This window comes from Eubalaena glacialis, chromosome 7, assembly GCF_028564815.1.
Source record: "Eubalaena glacialis isolate mEubGla1 chromosome 7, mEubGla1.1.hap2.+ XY, whole genome shotgun sequence".
In the NCBI taxonomy this organism is placed as follows: Eukaryota; Metazoa; Chordata; class Mammalia; order Artiodactyla; family Balaenidae; genus Eubalaena; species Eubalaena glacialis.
Genome location: NC_083722.1, coordinates 108,031,508 through 108,047,906, shown reverse-complemented (window position 1 = coordinate 108,047,906; position 16,399 = coordinate 108,031,508). Strand labels below are relative to the sequence as shown.

Genomic DNA, 16,399 nt, shown 5'->3' with positions numbered 1-16,399 from the left:
ATTCTGCCTATTGAAGCAGCGTCAACACCTGACAAGACTGCTGGGATGCCTCATGTGATATAAGACGCCACACGTGTGTGGAATCTGATCCGCAAAGGCGAAAGACATTGCAAAACTCAAGCACTTTTCGCCTCCACCTACAGCAATCAGTCTGCAAAGCATCAAAGACACGTGGCTTGTGGGAAGACAGATGTCACTTTTCTCTTCACCTTGAGTATCCTGCCTGCGTATGGATGATGGGATACGTCATAGTCTATAAACTGATAATTACACACAGTGAAGCAAGGAAGCTGGCTTCTGGGTTTTTTAATAAATTTATCTTATTTATTTATTTTTGGCTACGTTGGGTCTTCGTTGCTGCACGCGGGCTTTCTCTAGTTGCAGTGAGCGGGGGCTGCTCTTCATTGCAGTGCGTGGGCTTCTCATTGCGGTGGCCTCTCTTGTTACCAAGCACGGGCTCTAGGTGTGCGGGCTGCAGTAGATGTGGCACGTGGGCTTCAGTAGATGTGGCACGTGGGCTTCAGTAGTTGTAGCTCATGGGCTATAGAGCACAGGCTCAGTAGTTGCGGCACACGGGCTTAGTTGCTCTGCGGCATGTGGGATCTTCCCGGACCAGGGCTTGAACCCGTGTCCCCTGCCTTGGCAGGCGGATTCTTAACCACTGCGCCACCAGGGAAGTCCCATTCTGCTGTTTTTAAAAAAGAGATCTGTGGCTAATTAACCCTGATTCATCAGAACAATCTCCAAGCTGTCCACACCCTGCTTATCCTACACGGGGATAAGCATGCAGCCCTATACACTGGGGACTGTATCTTAGACGTAAAGATTAAGACCTGGCAAGGCTGCTCTACACCTACAAGGCAGGATGGTGCAGTGATTACACACATGGACTCTGGTCCTGCACGTTTTGTGTTCAGCCCTGACTCTGTCCCTCATAACTGAGTGACAAAGCCAATGACTTAACTGCTCTGTGCCCGTTTCCCCACCCCTAAGATGGAGATAATAGTAACTATTACCTCAAAAGGATCACGTTATGTGCTCCTTTTTATAATCAGCCTAAAACGTAGCTGCCCAGAGAGCAGCAGGGTGTCTCCTCTCCTGTATGAAAGGTACAGCCTCTCTCATGTGCAGTTAGAAGGACTTTCATATGAGAGATCTAAAAGGATCTATGCTCTTCATGTCACCTGTAACACTGGCTAAAGCCTTCATGGGTCTATGAATCTCCTGTGTCTGAACACAAATTTTCGTGTCATGTGTATTTTCCTGGGGAAGGGATCCACCACTTTCATCAAATTCCCTGATTTAAAATATGTGAAAGAACCACAGCATTAAAGGTTCAACAGTTCCCACTTTGAGCAGGAGACGTGGAACTGAGAGAGAGAGTGCGAGCGTGCACATGCACACAGGTCCCTGCTCAGCTCTTAGCAGCAGAGCGGTCAAGGCAGATGTGAGTTCAAGCCCTCACTGTGAGCATGAGGTTCTCGTACCAGCTACGTGCCCTCCCCTCCAAGGCTCGGGGATAACTGTACCTGCCTCAGGGGGCTGTGCAAGGATGAAAGGAGATGAGACGTGAAGTGCTCAGCACATAATAAGTGTTCAGTAAATATTTGTTACTTTATGACTGTGGGATTTTTCGGGGAGACTTGAAAAATAAAATCATTTTGACTCAATACCTATTACATTTAAAAATACAAATGACATTTTAATGGATGGAAACGTACACCTTAATGAATCGCTCTTTGGGAGCAGGGGCAGCCGTGTGGGTCGAGCACTGTACCAGGTCTGGGTTCCGGAGCTGGCTCTTCCGTGATTCTCAGCTAAGCCACTCAGCATCTGACACCTTCTGCTCTTCTGCCGAATGCCGGGATCACACCGCTTTCCCGCCTCTAATGACCTCAGATGTTTGTTTATGGAAGCTTAATGCAACAGCGGCTGCTAAAGCCTGTGGAAGAAAGCCTCTGACTCAGCCTGTGATCGACACACGGCAATGGGGCACAGAGCAGAAGGTGTCCTCTCATTGGCTGGCAATGCCTTAAAACGTCCTGCTGTGATTAACCCTGAACACTGCTGGAGAAGCAGCAGGAAGAGAAGAGTAAAACCTAAAAGTTGGAAAACATAAGGGGAGAGCAGGAGGAGGTGGTAGCTGCGATGAGAAGCAGCCAAGGGTCGGGTGATGCAGACTCGTGCCGGGGCCCCAGGAACACCGAGCGGGGCTATCTGAATACGGCTCAGCTTCTCAGGTGCCTCTGCCTTCAAACACACCTCTTCCATTTGCAGCGAACATCCTGCAAACAGAAGGATGTTCGCTGCAAATGGAAGATTTGGGACCTCTGGCCTCCAGAACCATGAGAATAAATTTCTGTTCTCTTAAATTGCCAAGTTTGGGGCTTCCCTAGTGGTCCAGTGGTTAAGAATCCATCTGGCAATGCAGGGGATGCCTGCTCGATCCCTGGTCGGGGAACTAAGATCCCACGTACTGTGGCGCAACTGAGACTGCACGCTGCAACTACTGAGCCCGTGCCGCAACTACAGAGCCCACGTGCCGCAACTACAGAGCCCACGTGCTCTGGAGCCCACGTGCCACAACTAGAGAGAAGCCCGCGCACCACAACCAAAGATCCCGCCTGCCGCAACTAAGACCTGACGCAGCCAAAAAAAACAAAAACAAAAACAAAAAATCGCCAAGTCTGTGGTACTTTGTTACAGCAGCCCTAGGAAACTGATGCAAGGGTCAATAAAATTCCTGGAATGTTGCACATTCTACAGAGCTTACCTGAGGGATGACCTTCAGATGGGGGGCGGCAGTCCCCCCCACCAAGAACCTCACATATTCAAACAGGCTTGCTGCCATGTCATCTGTCCTGCCAGCCCGATTAGGATGCGGTTCTGAGGGACGGGCTTCTGCTGTTTCTGCATCCTAGTGTTGGTTGCAGCAGCCTGTCTACACTGCAGTCCCCAGTGGAATGGGGGCTCGGCCAGGTCTTCTCAGGCCTCACGCCGTCCCCAGCCTGTGGCTATGGCCAGAGCAGCCCCTGAGATCTCCCAGGTGCCACTGCCTCTCGGGCACTCCCTGGCCGTGGGGTTTCAGAGCATGAAAAGGAGCTGTCAGATTCTGCCAGTACGTGCCAGAAGCAAGATGAAGAACCACTGTAGGCTTGAGTGGTTTCAGAAGGCTACATGGAAGAGTTGCAACTTGAGCTGTCCCGCCGGGATGACGAGCGTTTAGAATGAGGAACATTTACTCAACAAAATCCTACCAAGGGAGCGCTGGGTGTGGGGCTGCAGAGGGGAACCAGGCATGGTCCCTGCCCTCTGACAACTGACAGTCTAAGCCCAGTGTGTGATGTAAGGCACAGCGACAGGCGCCAAGGCAGATTCTGCGGGGGCAGCAGAGGAAAGGGCGGCGCGCAGACGCTCCAGGAAACTGGCACGTAGGCTGGACGTGCAGGAATAGCCAGCAGCACGCGTGTCTGGTAGGTTAGGGAGAAGTGTTCTGGGAAACGCGAACAGCATAAACAAAAGCCTAGAGGAAGGAAGGATCGTGGCTGTGTGGGTGGTCTGTGTGAGAGCCTCTGGGAAAGCGGCTTTCTCTAACCTCGCAAGTGTGGAGCGATGAAGGACAGGGCTGTTTACGCCCACACAGCGCAGGAGGCCAGCTCCAAACCTAAGTACCTTAGTGCTTACAGACAACATACATTACAGGATTAGCGTTCATATTTTGGAAGGAATTTAACTGGCAAAGGTTTTGGCTTAGGATTATTTTAAAAAATAAACTTAGTACAATTCAAATATGATTTGATCCACATTAAATTCAGACAAAATTTTCAAGGACACACCTACTACTACTACCACACACACACAAAAAAGGTGTGGACAACCACACCAGAAAAGGCTACCTGAAAACAGATCTGATTTAAACCATAATTTTGCCCAAGGTCAAAGTCCACCAAGACTTACTTTTTTGACGTGATTACAGGCATGTCTGTCTTCATATCTGCAACAACAAAGAAGTTCTATTAGTTTAGACAAATTTTCCTTAAGGGGGAAAACACTGACAACCTAGAAAAGACAAAGAATTTCAAGATTCACAAAATCTCACACCTAGAAGGTTGATGAATCCTGTCCAAGCAGCCAAACAGGTGCTTTACACACCATCACTCCCTGCACCCACGCCCTGGCAGGCGCTGCTGACCCGTCAGGGCTCTTGCTGGGCTTAGATGTGACCTCGGAATCCTTCTCAACACTCCAGCTAAGCAGCGACAGCATGGAAGGGGAAACTCTGCCACCTCCGAATGCTCAGGCTCTCAACTTCTAGGCGAGAGTACCGAAGCCCTAAAGTTACACACTTTACCCCCGTTCTCCGTGTTCCATCAAGCATCTTCTGTGACAGCTGCTCACATGCGCCTAAGAAAAGGGATGTTGAAGTAGATCTCATGGCGGTGTTAGCTCTGGATGTGGGTTTGGGAGTTCCAGGCTCTAGTTCCAGCTCTGGGCATCTGGCTGGAAGAGTCTTTCCGCTTAAAATGTTGACCAGGTCACTAACAGTGTGGGTTTCTGTCCTGGTCCTCCCTGACCCTGCCTTTGGGCAGCTCATCTTTCCTTTTCCATACTCGGCTTCCTCTCTGGTGCTCTAAAGGCCTGGAATTGATGATGTTCGGCTTTAAAATCCTAGGGAGGTGAGTCCACAGACGCCTATTATCTCCTTAGTAATTTGACCTAAGGAGACCTCCCTCCTCTGGTAATTTAACAACAAGCTACAATTTAGCACGTTTTACTGACAGCCTGCCATGTGCCAAGCACAAGCTATACAGAAGTAATAAAGCAAATCCCCTCTCCTTGAGATACTCACACTCTAGGTGGGGAGACGGACCAGACATGACTGATTCTAACCCAAGCTGATTCTAACCCTTCTTGAGCAAAGACAGTACGTATTGTAAAGGCACTGGCTTACTTTACCTGGAAGGGTTAGGAAAAAACATAAAGGAGAAGGAGTAATTGAGTGGGGCTCTGAAGGATGAGTAAGAGTTCGCCAGGCGGACCAGGGGAAAAAGGCAGAGGACACCATGCACAAAGGCTGGGGATGGCAAACGCATGGCAGTTTCACACATCGGCCAGCAGCCCAAGGTGGCCGTGGTACCAATGAGTAGAAGAGGGTGGGTGGAGAGGGGGTAGAAGATGAGGTTGAAGCCAAAATGTTGCAATGGACATTTGAGATCTACTTCCTGAGGGCAGCCCACAACCTTAATCTCTGTTTCCTTGGCCTAAATTCATTTCTTTCAAATTTCTACCCTACTTAAAACTTAGTTACTACATAGATCAGGAAAAGATTCTCAACTGTTAAGACCATTACACTATTTGAAAACTTTCTATTTTTTGGGGGGCCAAATATTAGTAACTGCTGAAGCCGGGTGATGGGGACAGGCAGGGTCGTTATGCTACTTGCTCTACTTTTTTTCTCCCTTTTAAAAACTCTATGAAAAAATTGAAAACATACAAAAGTAGAGAGAACAGTATAATAAATTCCCATGTTCCCATCACTCAGCTTTAAATTAACTCATGGCCAATGGTGCTCCACCTGTTCTTCTGCCCACTCCCCTGGCCCCCAGATTATGTTGAAACAGATCCCTCATATCACTTCATCTCCAAATGGTTCAGTACATCCACAGTCACCATGAGAACATGCCCGGGCTGGCCTGTGGAGGACGACATACCTGGTACCCTCCCCGCCTCATCCCGCTTGACGCCATCCCAGACCGGCTGACAGCCACCCAACAGACGACCAGACACCAGTGAGTCCAGCTACATCCATCACTGGACTTCTAATAGTGCAGCCAGTGGACCCATAACTAACCAGACGGACGAGCACATCCAGCCTAGATCAGTGGACCGACCCAGCAAACCCGGAAACTCAAATGAGCAATTTGCTTGCTGTTGAAAGCCACTGAATTTTGGGGTGGTTTGTTAAACAACACTGTGGCAGGAGATACAAAGTCTATCCCATTAGGACTGAACAGTCAAATTCCCATGTTTTAAAGTCACTCAAAATAGCTTCCTCTGTGGCTACACCACCTTGTTGTCACGTAATACATTTACAAGGTTCCAAGGTCAAATCTATAGTCTCACCTCTCTCTCCATCCTGTTCCATCCCTCGACCATAGGCATTAAAAAAAACTATGATTTTATCCTTCTTTACATTTCAAAAATATATTTATATTCCCCTCCCCCTAGATAAGCCATAGCATACTTTCCTTTACCTTGCTTTCTTTGCTTAGAAATATATCCTAGTGATGGCCCATTCCTACCTCAGCTCCACAGCATGTCATTATATGAATGGTCTACAGTTCATTCAGCTGGGATCCCCACCCTCCATGGACATTTTGGTTGTTTCCAGTCTTTTAACATTAGAAACAGTGTTGCAATGAATAGCCTTGGGCTCTTTCTTTTCATATTTTTGCCAGCGTATCTTTAAGATAAATTCCCAGAAGTGGATTTGCTGGGTTAAAAGTAAATGCATATATTGGGCAACTGGATATCCACAGGCAAAACAATGAAGCTGGACCCATACCCTACATCATAGAAAAATTAAATCAAAATAGATCAAAGACCTAAACTTAAGAGCTGAAACTATTAACCTCTTAGAAGAAAACACAGGGAAAATCTACACAAGCTTGGATTTGGTAATGGTTTCCTAGTATGACACCAAAAGCACATGAAAAGAAAAAAAAAATTAAAACGATAAATTAGACTTCATTAAAATGAAAAACTTTTACCACTTCACACCCATTAAAATGGCTATCATCAAAAACAAAAACAGAAAATAACAAGTGTTGGTGAGGATGTGGAAAAATTGGAAAACCTTACGCATTGCTGGTGGGAATGTAAAATGACGCAGGTGTTATGGAAAACAGTTCGTGGTTCCTCAAAAAATTAAAATGAATTATCATATGATCCAGCAAGTCCACTCCTAGGTATACACAGAAGAGAAATGAAAACATATGTCCACATGGAAACCTGTATGTGAATGCTCACAGCAGCACTATTCATAACAGCCAAAAAGTAGAAACAGCCCAAATATCCATCTTTGGATAAATGGATAAACAAAACAAAGTATATCATACAATGGAATAGTATTCAGGATAAAGTTCTGATAAATGCTACAGCATGGATAGACCTTGAAAAAATTATCCTAGGTGAAGGACACAAAAGGTTTCCACTTATATGAAATATTTAGAATGGGCAAAATCAAAGACACAGAAAGCATATTAAGGTTACCGGGGGTTAGGGGGAGAGGAGGATGGCGGGGAGTAAATGTATATATGATTTTTCGAGACAGTTAAGTCCCCTCCGTAATGGCCATACCACCTTCACTCCCACCAGCAATGCGTGAGAGTGTTTCTCAGGGGCTCACCAATGGGGCACATTGTCAAACTTTCTGATTTCTGTCACTCTGATTGCTGAAATGGTATCTCAGTGCAGTTTTAATTTGTATTTTTTCTTGCAAAAAAATGTTTTTAAAAATCCTTTCTAATTCTGTTTTAACCTGCTGGTATTGGTTATGTAATTACCATGAGACTCCCTTAGAAAAATACACCCAGATGAAAGATTTATAAATTAAAGAGGAACAGCAAATGGGAACCATATACATTAGTATGTTTTAACAAATACATCAATGTCATGGTTATTGTTGTAAATTCCAATTCTAGAAATAAAATATAAAACCCACCTTGCATACAGGTGAGGAGGCACTTAATTACTAGTACCTTCCACGCGCACAGGACTCTGCTGAGCAATGCTTAGCAACAGAAAAGCCTAAATAACACTTTTGATAATTCCAGAAATTAGACGAAACACATTTTCACCCATCATAAGAACCCTTTCACCTTTCTTAGAATTATTCTAGTTGCTATTTTTACCAGTAAAATTGCCAGTGGCACGTTACTTCTCCTCTAGAATTTTACTGTATAATCTGGTGTTAGAGCCAAAAATGAAGAAAAAGATAATTTGCCCAAAGAACTGAATGTTGCACAAGTTTACCTTTCCATTTAGCAACCAGCTTAGGATCTGAAATTGTGAAGTTTGGACGGCTTCTGGACAGGATACCTTTTCCAAAATAACCCTTCCGGGAACAGAAAAAATAGAGTTAGTTCAGGTTTAGTTATCAATTTTTTAGCTGAGGGAGAATAACTATTTGAGTTAACAAGAGAGTCACTGCATTTTTCACAGCCTGACATCTTCCCTCTGATTATAGATAATTCACGATTACTGGTGAACACCTTAGCGTTTTCTCTCTCCAATCGTTTGAAGGGAGCTGGGAAGCTGAAGGTGAAGGGCAGGCAGAGGCAGGATGTCCTCTGCACACGTAGATCAGGAGCAGTGGCCTAAAAGCGGGAGCCGCGTCCCCCAGGAACAAAAAGCTTCTCGGATTCTCTTGTACGCAGAACTGAAGTACTACTCTTCTCCTTCCTGTTAACTCCAGAAACATTGATTCCCCACCCCCCCATTTCTTAAAATTAGAAAATATTTAAACCCATAGAAAACTGAAAGAATAATAAAATGAACACCCTATACCCTCCACCCAGATTGAACAATCTGAATAAATCACGTGTATGGCGCTTCACAAAGCCTGCGCTTAATGTTACATATTGCGAATGGGGAGGAGACTGCCCTTGACCCCTGTCTCACTGGGGTCAGTGCCAGCCACTGTACCCCACTTTGGGAAGGTGACTACAACATGTATTTTATATAAAATGTCTAGAGAAGGCACATGACAGAAACAGGAAGCGGATCAGGAGTGCCTGGGCTGGGAGTGGGGACAGGGGTGAAGTACAGTGAGCACCAGGGAACCTTCTGGGGCCGTGGGGACTGTGACGGTGGCTGCACAGCTCTATGAATCTATCACAGTCACTGCATCGTGCACTTACAATGGGTGAATCTTACGGCTGTAAATTATACCGCAATAAAGCTGCTTTAAAAATGCCTCCAGGGTTGAATTGGCTATGGGGGAAAAAATAAGCAAGCTTCCAATCTCATCCCAAACCTATCGTTGATGGAAAAAGCAAAAACTGGAACTCGTCCTCATGTAAGAAGAGGTCCTCAACCAGGAGAGCGAGCAGAGGACATGCTGAAGCCCCATCCGGTTTGCCCGGAGCCAGAACAATCTGCCACCCTACGGTTACCTCTGGGGATGGAGTGGCAGTGAGGGGGAAATTTTTACTTTTTACCCATTACATTTCTGTAAATTGCTTGAATTTATTTATTTATTTATTTTACAATGAACATGTGTTGCCTTTTTAATCAAAAATCAAGAAAGGTCAATGCACTGACCCAGCTTCACTGACGAAATGTGGGTTTGTGGCTGGGAGCTGTCCTCTGGGCTTATGGCTTCGGGGCACCTGATTCTGTTCCTACGTTGGCCTAAACGGCAAGGAAAGCGTATGGGTCATTCACGGTCTGTTTCTGGAGGTGGACGGGGAGAGAACGGCTGGCTCAGGGCTGTCAGGAAGCAGCAGAGCTGAGGCTGCCCGCACATACCTTCCCATAGAGCTGCTCCATATCTTCTGCGTTCCTCACAATCACATTGTTGTTTATCATCTCGGCCCGGAATATTCTAAAGTCCTTCTTAGGACCACACTCCTGACCGAAAGGGATCGGCAGTGGAGACTCATAGCTCTCATACACTCTTCTTTTCCTCTTTGGGGGACGGAAAACTGCCTCTGCCATTTTCCAAGGTAACTGTTCTTTAAAGACTGTAATAGGGAGAAAGAAACAAGTCAATCAATAACTGTACTGACCAAACATGTGAGTACATTTATATCCAGGCTCAGAAAACCTTGTGGTCTGTGGGAAAAATATTTATAAAGCAGTGAACAAAAGGCAGAGTAACGAGAAGATTTTGTTTGAGCAGCAACACCCTACCCACCTAGGGCGTCTCGATTACTTCCCACAACAAGGCCGTGCTACCACTTCTCATTACAGCCAACGAGACTGAGGCCTAGTGACAGGTCCATGGTCACAGTGCTCCTCGTAGGTCTCCTGACAGCGAGCACAAGAGGATTTCTGCCCATGAGGATTCCTCCCATCCTCTCAAGCGGCCGACAGACGTTTACCTAGCACCCACCAGAGGCTCCCAATCATCAGAGGTGCTAGGGATAGAAAGAGAAAACCAAAAGGACCCTGTCCTCAGAGAAGTAAATCTAGTGAGCACCTCCTTTTCCAAAAAAGGACCTTAAAATACGTTCCAAACATTCGGTCAATCATCTCCCAGTTTTTCAGGTAAATTACTAATAATAACAACAGCAGCAGCAGTCATCATTTAAGGGTCTATTCCTCAGCACCAAGCGTGAGTGGCTAAGAGCAGGAAGTGTCAAGCCAGAGTGCAGGGATGGGAATCGGCTTCACCACTGCCCAGCTGTGTGACCTGGGCCACAAGTTACTTGATCTCTCTGTGCTCTGGTTTCCCCACCTGCAACATAAGGATAAATACAGACTCCACCTTATAGTTTAGACCCATAGGAGCTTAGAACAGCCCCGGCACGCAGCACTGAGTGCTCTGCACGTTCGCTATGATTACTATTATGGCGCTATTGCTATTAGCACTAAGAACACCGTGTGACAGATGAGGAAACAGAGCCAGGTTAGACAGATGTTGTCAGAGGCCTGGAGGGTGGTGGCCCTGGATGACCCCGGGTCTGCTGCACGCCAAAGGCCACGCTCTTCCCTCTGGGTTCCGCTGTGAACACAGGCAGCAGCTGCCTCCCCTTGTTGGAAGGCTCACTGTTTCCCCAGGTTAGGGGCTGAAGGGTTACAGAGAATTATGGAGAATTATGGAATTACCACGCGCCCAGCACTATGAGGGAGGAAAGGAAGGCGAAGCCAGTACCTCTCCCTTCCAGGCCTTACCCTCAACCCGAGGAAACAAAACAAGGACAAAACACACACAGGCTGCAATTCAATAATGGCCGGGGGAAGGAAGTCAAGTTGAGTGCGTTGTACGATAAAGACAGAGAGCCACAGCAGATGCATTTAACTCAGGAAAACTCAACCACATGCAAGGGGGAAACGCAGACAGTGCAGGGGACTGGGTCAGGCGCTCCACTCGTTGGGCAGGTGCCCTGGAATGAGACAGGGGACCTGAATCTGCTGCGCCCTCAGTCCCGGCTCCGGACCCGACTTACACGGACAGCACATCTGGTGCTTGAAGCTACAGTGGAGCTGTATCACACACGTGTTTAGCCTCCGTGGCTCCAAACCCTCACAGGGGAACAAGTACGACTGATTATTTAGGTGCCTCCTGCACTCAATACCAGCATCCTGTTGGGCAAAGGATGTAATCAAGCCTGAAACAGCCAGTGAAGGCGGCGAAAGCTGAGGCAGGAAGCTGAGTGGCTTTAAGGGTTTACGCCCATTAAAAAGAAATCAAAAGCCTTGTCCAATGTGTAATGATTCCTTTATCCACCCTCCCAAAGATGTTGAGGAATTAAATGAGGACAAAGAAAAACAAAGACCAAGGAAGTTAGAGACATTGATAAATCAATTACAAAAGTAACAATAAAAAGTAAGAATCAGCAAGTTGGAACCGGCATAGAATTGCCAAAGTATTCCAAGCAGCAAAATGCTAAAATAATTTAATTTCTAAATAAGAGTCCTTCAATGGAATTAAATAATGAGCACAACTGTATGCATTTTACATACATCTATGTGTGTGTGTGTATATGTATATACACACACACACACACATCGCTAAATAGCGTTCATAACAATACTATGTACACCACATGTTAATGGGCAATTAAGATTTCCTCCCAAGGGCATTTTAAGTAGATTTTCACTTGCCAATTTATCACTCAACCCAGGCAACTACAGTTGACCCCTGAACAACACGGGATTTAACTGCATGGGTACACTTACACCCAGATTTTTTTCAAGAGTAGATGCTACAGTACTACACCATCCACAGTTGGTCGAATCCACAGATGCAGAACCTCGGATATGAAGGAACCAGGGATACAGAGGGCCGACTATAAATTACACTCAGATTTCTGACTGCAGAGAAGGTCAGAGCCCTGACCCACTGCGTTGTTCAAGGGTCAATTGTATTGCATTTAGCATTCAATTGAAGAAATGGCAATTTGTTCTAAAAATTAAAATGATGTTGTATTGGCTTTTTTGAGGCAGGATGTGGGTCTCTAGTGAGGCACCTTCTAGGGATTTCCAGGAATAATTCGAACTTTTATGATCATTGCACTTTTATAACTTAACCTCTGGTTAGTATTTGATTTGTATATATTACATTTGAGATTTTTAAGAAAGAGAAAATTTTAATGGCTAACTTCAACAATTTCCAATTAAATTCTCTCAAACAAGTGAAAAAGTTCTGTTTCAATTTGCCTGGTTTGTTTAGGATTTTCCCTTTCAGATTGCTATTACACTCTAAAAAAAAAAAAAAAAGGCAAAAATGAGCTATGACACTTGATGGCAAGAACTCTGTACTCCAACCCAAGTTTGCATGACAGAAGGTTCCTGCCACAAAAGATTTCCAGTTTTTCACAAAACCTCAAAATCCCAGGTTTAGTGCCACCTCTGCACATGTGACAGCAAGCACATCAAGAATTTGGCTCTTAGTAGGCCTTCCATATATGCAAAGCTGCCATTACGATCATGTGACTTTCAACACCCCACGTAAAGCTCCCTGAACCCAGTTTCTTCATCTTCAAATTGAACAGAACTAGAAAACAGTCTGGAAGCCACTCAAATGTTAAACAATAAGTAACCATATGATCCAGCAATTCCACTCCTGGGTAGATAAAAGAAAACTGAAAACATGTTCGTACAAAAATTTGTACACAGGACTTCCCTGGTGGTGCAGTGGTTAAGAATCTACCTGCCAAGGCAGGGGACACGGGTTTGAGCCCTGGTCCAGAAGGATCTCACATGCCACGGAGCAACTAAGCCCGTGCGCCACAACTACTGAGCCTGCGCTCCAGAGCCCAGGAGCCACAACTACTGAGCCCATATGCCACAACTACTGAAGTCCTAGAGCCCATGCTCCGCAACGAGAAGCCACCACAATGAGAAGCCTGTGCACTGCAACGAAAAGTAGCCCCCCGCTCACCACAACTAGAGAAAGCCCACGCGCAGCAACGGAGACCCAATGTAGCCAAAAATAAATAAATTAAAAAAAATATGTACATGAATGTTTACAGCAGTATTGTTCATAACAGTCAAAAAGTAGAAACAACCGAGATGTCCATCAACAGATGAATGGATCAACAAAATGGGCTATATCCATATAATGGAATATTATCAGCAATTAACAGAGGAATGAAGTACTGACACAGACTATAACGTGTGTGAACCTTGAGAGCATTATGTGGAGTGAAAGAAGCCAGTCACAAAAGACCACACATTGTATAAGACCATTAATATGAAACGTCCGGAACAGGCAAATCCAAAGGGACACCAAGTAGATTAGTGATTGCCAGGTGCTGGGGGAAGGGAGCTATGGGGAATGACTGCCAATAGGTATGGGGTTTATTTTGAGGGATGAAAAAGCTTTACAATTAGATTGCAGTGGTGGTGTTGGCTGCATAACTCTGAATATATTAAAATCACTGAATTGTACATTTCACAAGGTTGAATTTTATTGTATATGAATCATCTCTCAATAAAGCTGAAAAAATTCAATAGGACAAACCAGAAGATCTCTCGTGTCATAGTTTCGTAGAAGAGTTGCCTTGTGCGGAACTTGGAAGGCAAAGCAGGGGAGAAAGGATTGAGTTTGTTATTCTCCATATCTGCAATAGGCATTTAAGAAATGTTTCTTCAGTGCCAAGATAGGAGACCAGCACGATGGGAGATGTGGGATGTGAGGACAATTACAACAGCTAACCATCACTGGGAGGTACAACATGCCGGGCACTGACTGTGCCAACGCTACACACGTGGGTACCACTACCCGCATTTCACAGATGAGTAAATGGAGGCTTAGAGAGGGCAGGTTATTTGGCCACAGCGCCATAGCTGGGAAGATGAGAGGCCAGTAAGGCAGGGAGACAGGGCACGGTGAGAAGACTGGCTTCAAAGAGGACCCCTGTCTGAAGCACACACAAATGTATAGGAAGGACTGGGCCATCGGTCAGGGGGTTTGGGATGTGAAGGCTTGATGCCTGTGCAGCTTCTCAAGCCGGGAATGACAACTGAAAAGATTAAGAGGGAATTCCCTGGCAGTCCTGTGGTTAGGACTCCATGCGTTCACTGCTGAGGGGCCGGGTTCAATCCCTGGTTGGGGAACTAAGATCCCACAAGCCACTCGGCAGGGCAGAGGGGAAAAAAAAAAAAGTTTAAAAGAAAAGATTAAGAAAATTAAACTGGGGTCACATATAACAGTGGCTCTCAAGGCTTGGCTGCCCTTAGGATCACCTGGGGAAATTCTGAAACTTCCAATTCCCAGGCCTACAATTGTACCTACAATTACATCAGAAATTCTGGGCTGGGACCCAGGTGATTTCAATATGTAGCCAAAGTTGTCAACTACTGGTGATAGGATGGCCTATTCAAACTCAATGCCAACAGCCATCTCCACTGTACAGACGGGGAAAGGGACTCAGGGGTTGACTGCTATGCACCTGTAAGGACGGAGCTGTTACTTTTCCTTTTCTAAACCTGGGCATACCAACTCGAGGCACCAATAGTGTTAAGTACATTTACTCTTCTATCAAAAGCAGGACTTGTTCCTAATTCTTCCCTTGAGCGGATAAGCTAACACCTTTTAGGTGTTCAGTAAATGTTTATTCCAAACAAAACAAAGTAAAACAAAAAGGGGGGAGGTAGCTTCATTTAACTTTCCAGCCCCGTGGGCCCACCTTGCCAAACCAGCCTGGTTAAAACCTCCCACTCAGCAAAACTCACATTCTCCCAATTAAAAAACCGTTGAAGCTCCAAATGCGTACCTCCTGGGCCAGGGGAGGCAAGGATCAAAGGGAGAAGGCAAACAATCCTGCCTCTGGGGAGCTTTCAGGTTAGAACCCGAGACTAGACATGTAAACAAACGATAAACCTTTGCAAGCTGCTGTGAGGATTAGATGGGTAATTGTGCGAAGGAGCCTGGTACTGGGCCTACCATGTGAAGTGCTAGCCCGACGGAAGCTGTAGCTGCAACTAATGATCAAGAAGTGTTAAGGGCCCAACAAACGCGCTACTCCTTGTCATTACGCATCCCTTTGCTGGTTCCCTGGAGTGGCGCCCCCAGCAACCCTACTAGCGGCTAAAGCTCCACTCGGGCAGAGCCGGTGTCAGGCGCACCTTGACGTCCTCTGCCCCCAGCACTGGACGTGGGGTCAGAAAGAACATTAAAAAAGAGGGCTACAGGTACACGGAGAAGGGAAAGGGGCTAATTCCGGTGGAACAAGGCCCCGCGTCCCGGCCCAGTCTGGTGCGACTCTGAGACCCGGGGAACGTCTGTGGGCCGTTTCCGCTCTCGCCCCGGAGGGCTTTCGAAAAAGGCGATGTCTCCTCCTGCGGCGAAGACCCCCCTTGTGCTGCGGCACCGCGCTCAGCGACCCGGGACGCCACCTGCTCCCGGACCCCGGAGCCTTACCTTCCTCTGCCCCACGCGCTCGCCGTTACCCTGGCAACGCCGGCCGGGGGGGGCGGACACCGCTGCCGTCAAGCAGTGCGGCCGTAAAGCCGGACGACTGCGCAGCCGCAGAGCCCGGGGGAGGGCCCACCGGGTGTTTGCAGAGTGCACCTGCGCAGGGCCGTAAGGCGGGTGTTCGGTGGGTGCTGCTGGTTCCTCGCGAGGTGTAAGGCAGAGGCGGCGCGTCCTCTTTGCTGCCTTCCCCGCGATCGTAGCGACACCCCCCTGCACAGATGCTGTTCTCGTTTAATCCCCACAACAATCCCGTAAGATCCATTTTACAGATGAGATCTAAGTTACTTATCCAATGTCACGTAGCTGGGAGGTATTGGAGTTAGAGTGATAGGACTAGACTCAGAACTCAGGTCTAAGGACTTGGGGTCCTCGCCCCTGGGGAGATGGGACTCTTGAAGCGACCGGACTTGATATGACCTCAGCCCTGAGGAAGCGGGGCCGCTGAGCTCAGCCCGCAGACCTCAGATTTCTCAATGCTTTTGTATAAGTGCAGCATGCAGGGAACCTGTAAGAAGCGCCCCAACGCACAGGGCACTGACCAAAAGCCACTGTGGGCACTGGCCGCCCTGTGCAGCGTCAAGGACAACAGGCGGGAGTCAGACCTGCATTTGCATCCCCACCTCCCCGCTCACTGGCTGTGTGGTCTTGAGTGAGTGACTTAACCTTTCTGAGCCACAGTTTCCCCTATTGAAAAATGGGTCGTCGGGATTATGAGGGAGGAGCAAAACAAAAGTGCCCTGGGAATTGTAA

At 46.8% G+C, this 16,399-nt stretch overlaps 1 protein-coding gene across 11 annotated transcripts in view; it reads right to left on the bottom strand.

The window, feature by feature from the left end:
• TSEN2 (tRNA splicing endonuclease subunit 2) overlaps positions 1-15,649 on the bottom strand; it is a 45,074-nt gene extending 29,425 nt beyond the window's left edge. For all 11 annotated transcript variants that reach the window (XM_061197290.1, XM_061197288.1, XM_061197289.1 and 8 more), the window contains exons 1-4: positions 15,596-15,649; positions 9,532-9,746; positions 8,035-8,116; positions 3,958-3,994 (exon numbers count right to left, since the gene is read on the bottom strand). In XM_061197290.1, the coding sequence (XP_061053273.1) occupies positions 3,958-3,994; positions 8,035-8,116; positions 9,532-9,720 (308 nt within the window). In that variant the 5' untranslated portion in view covers positions 9,721-9,746; positions 15,596-15,649. The remainder of the gene's footprint in view (positions 1-3,957; positions 3,995-8,034; positions 8,117-9,531; positions 9,747-15,595) is intronic.
• Positions 15,650-16,399: the final 750 nt, after the last annotated feature.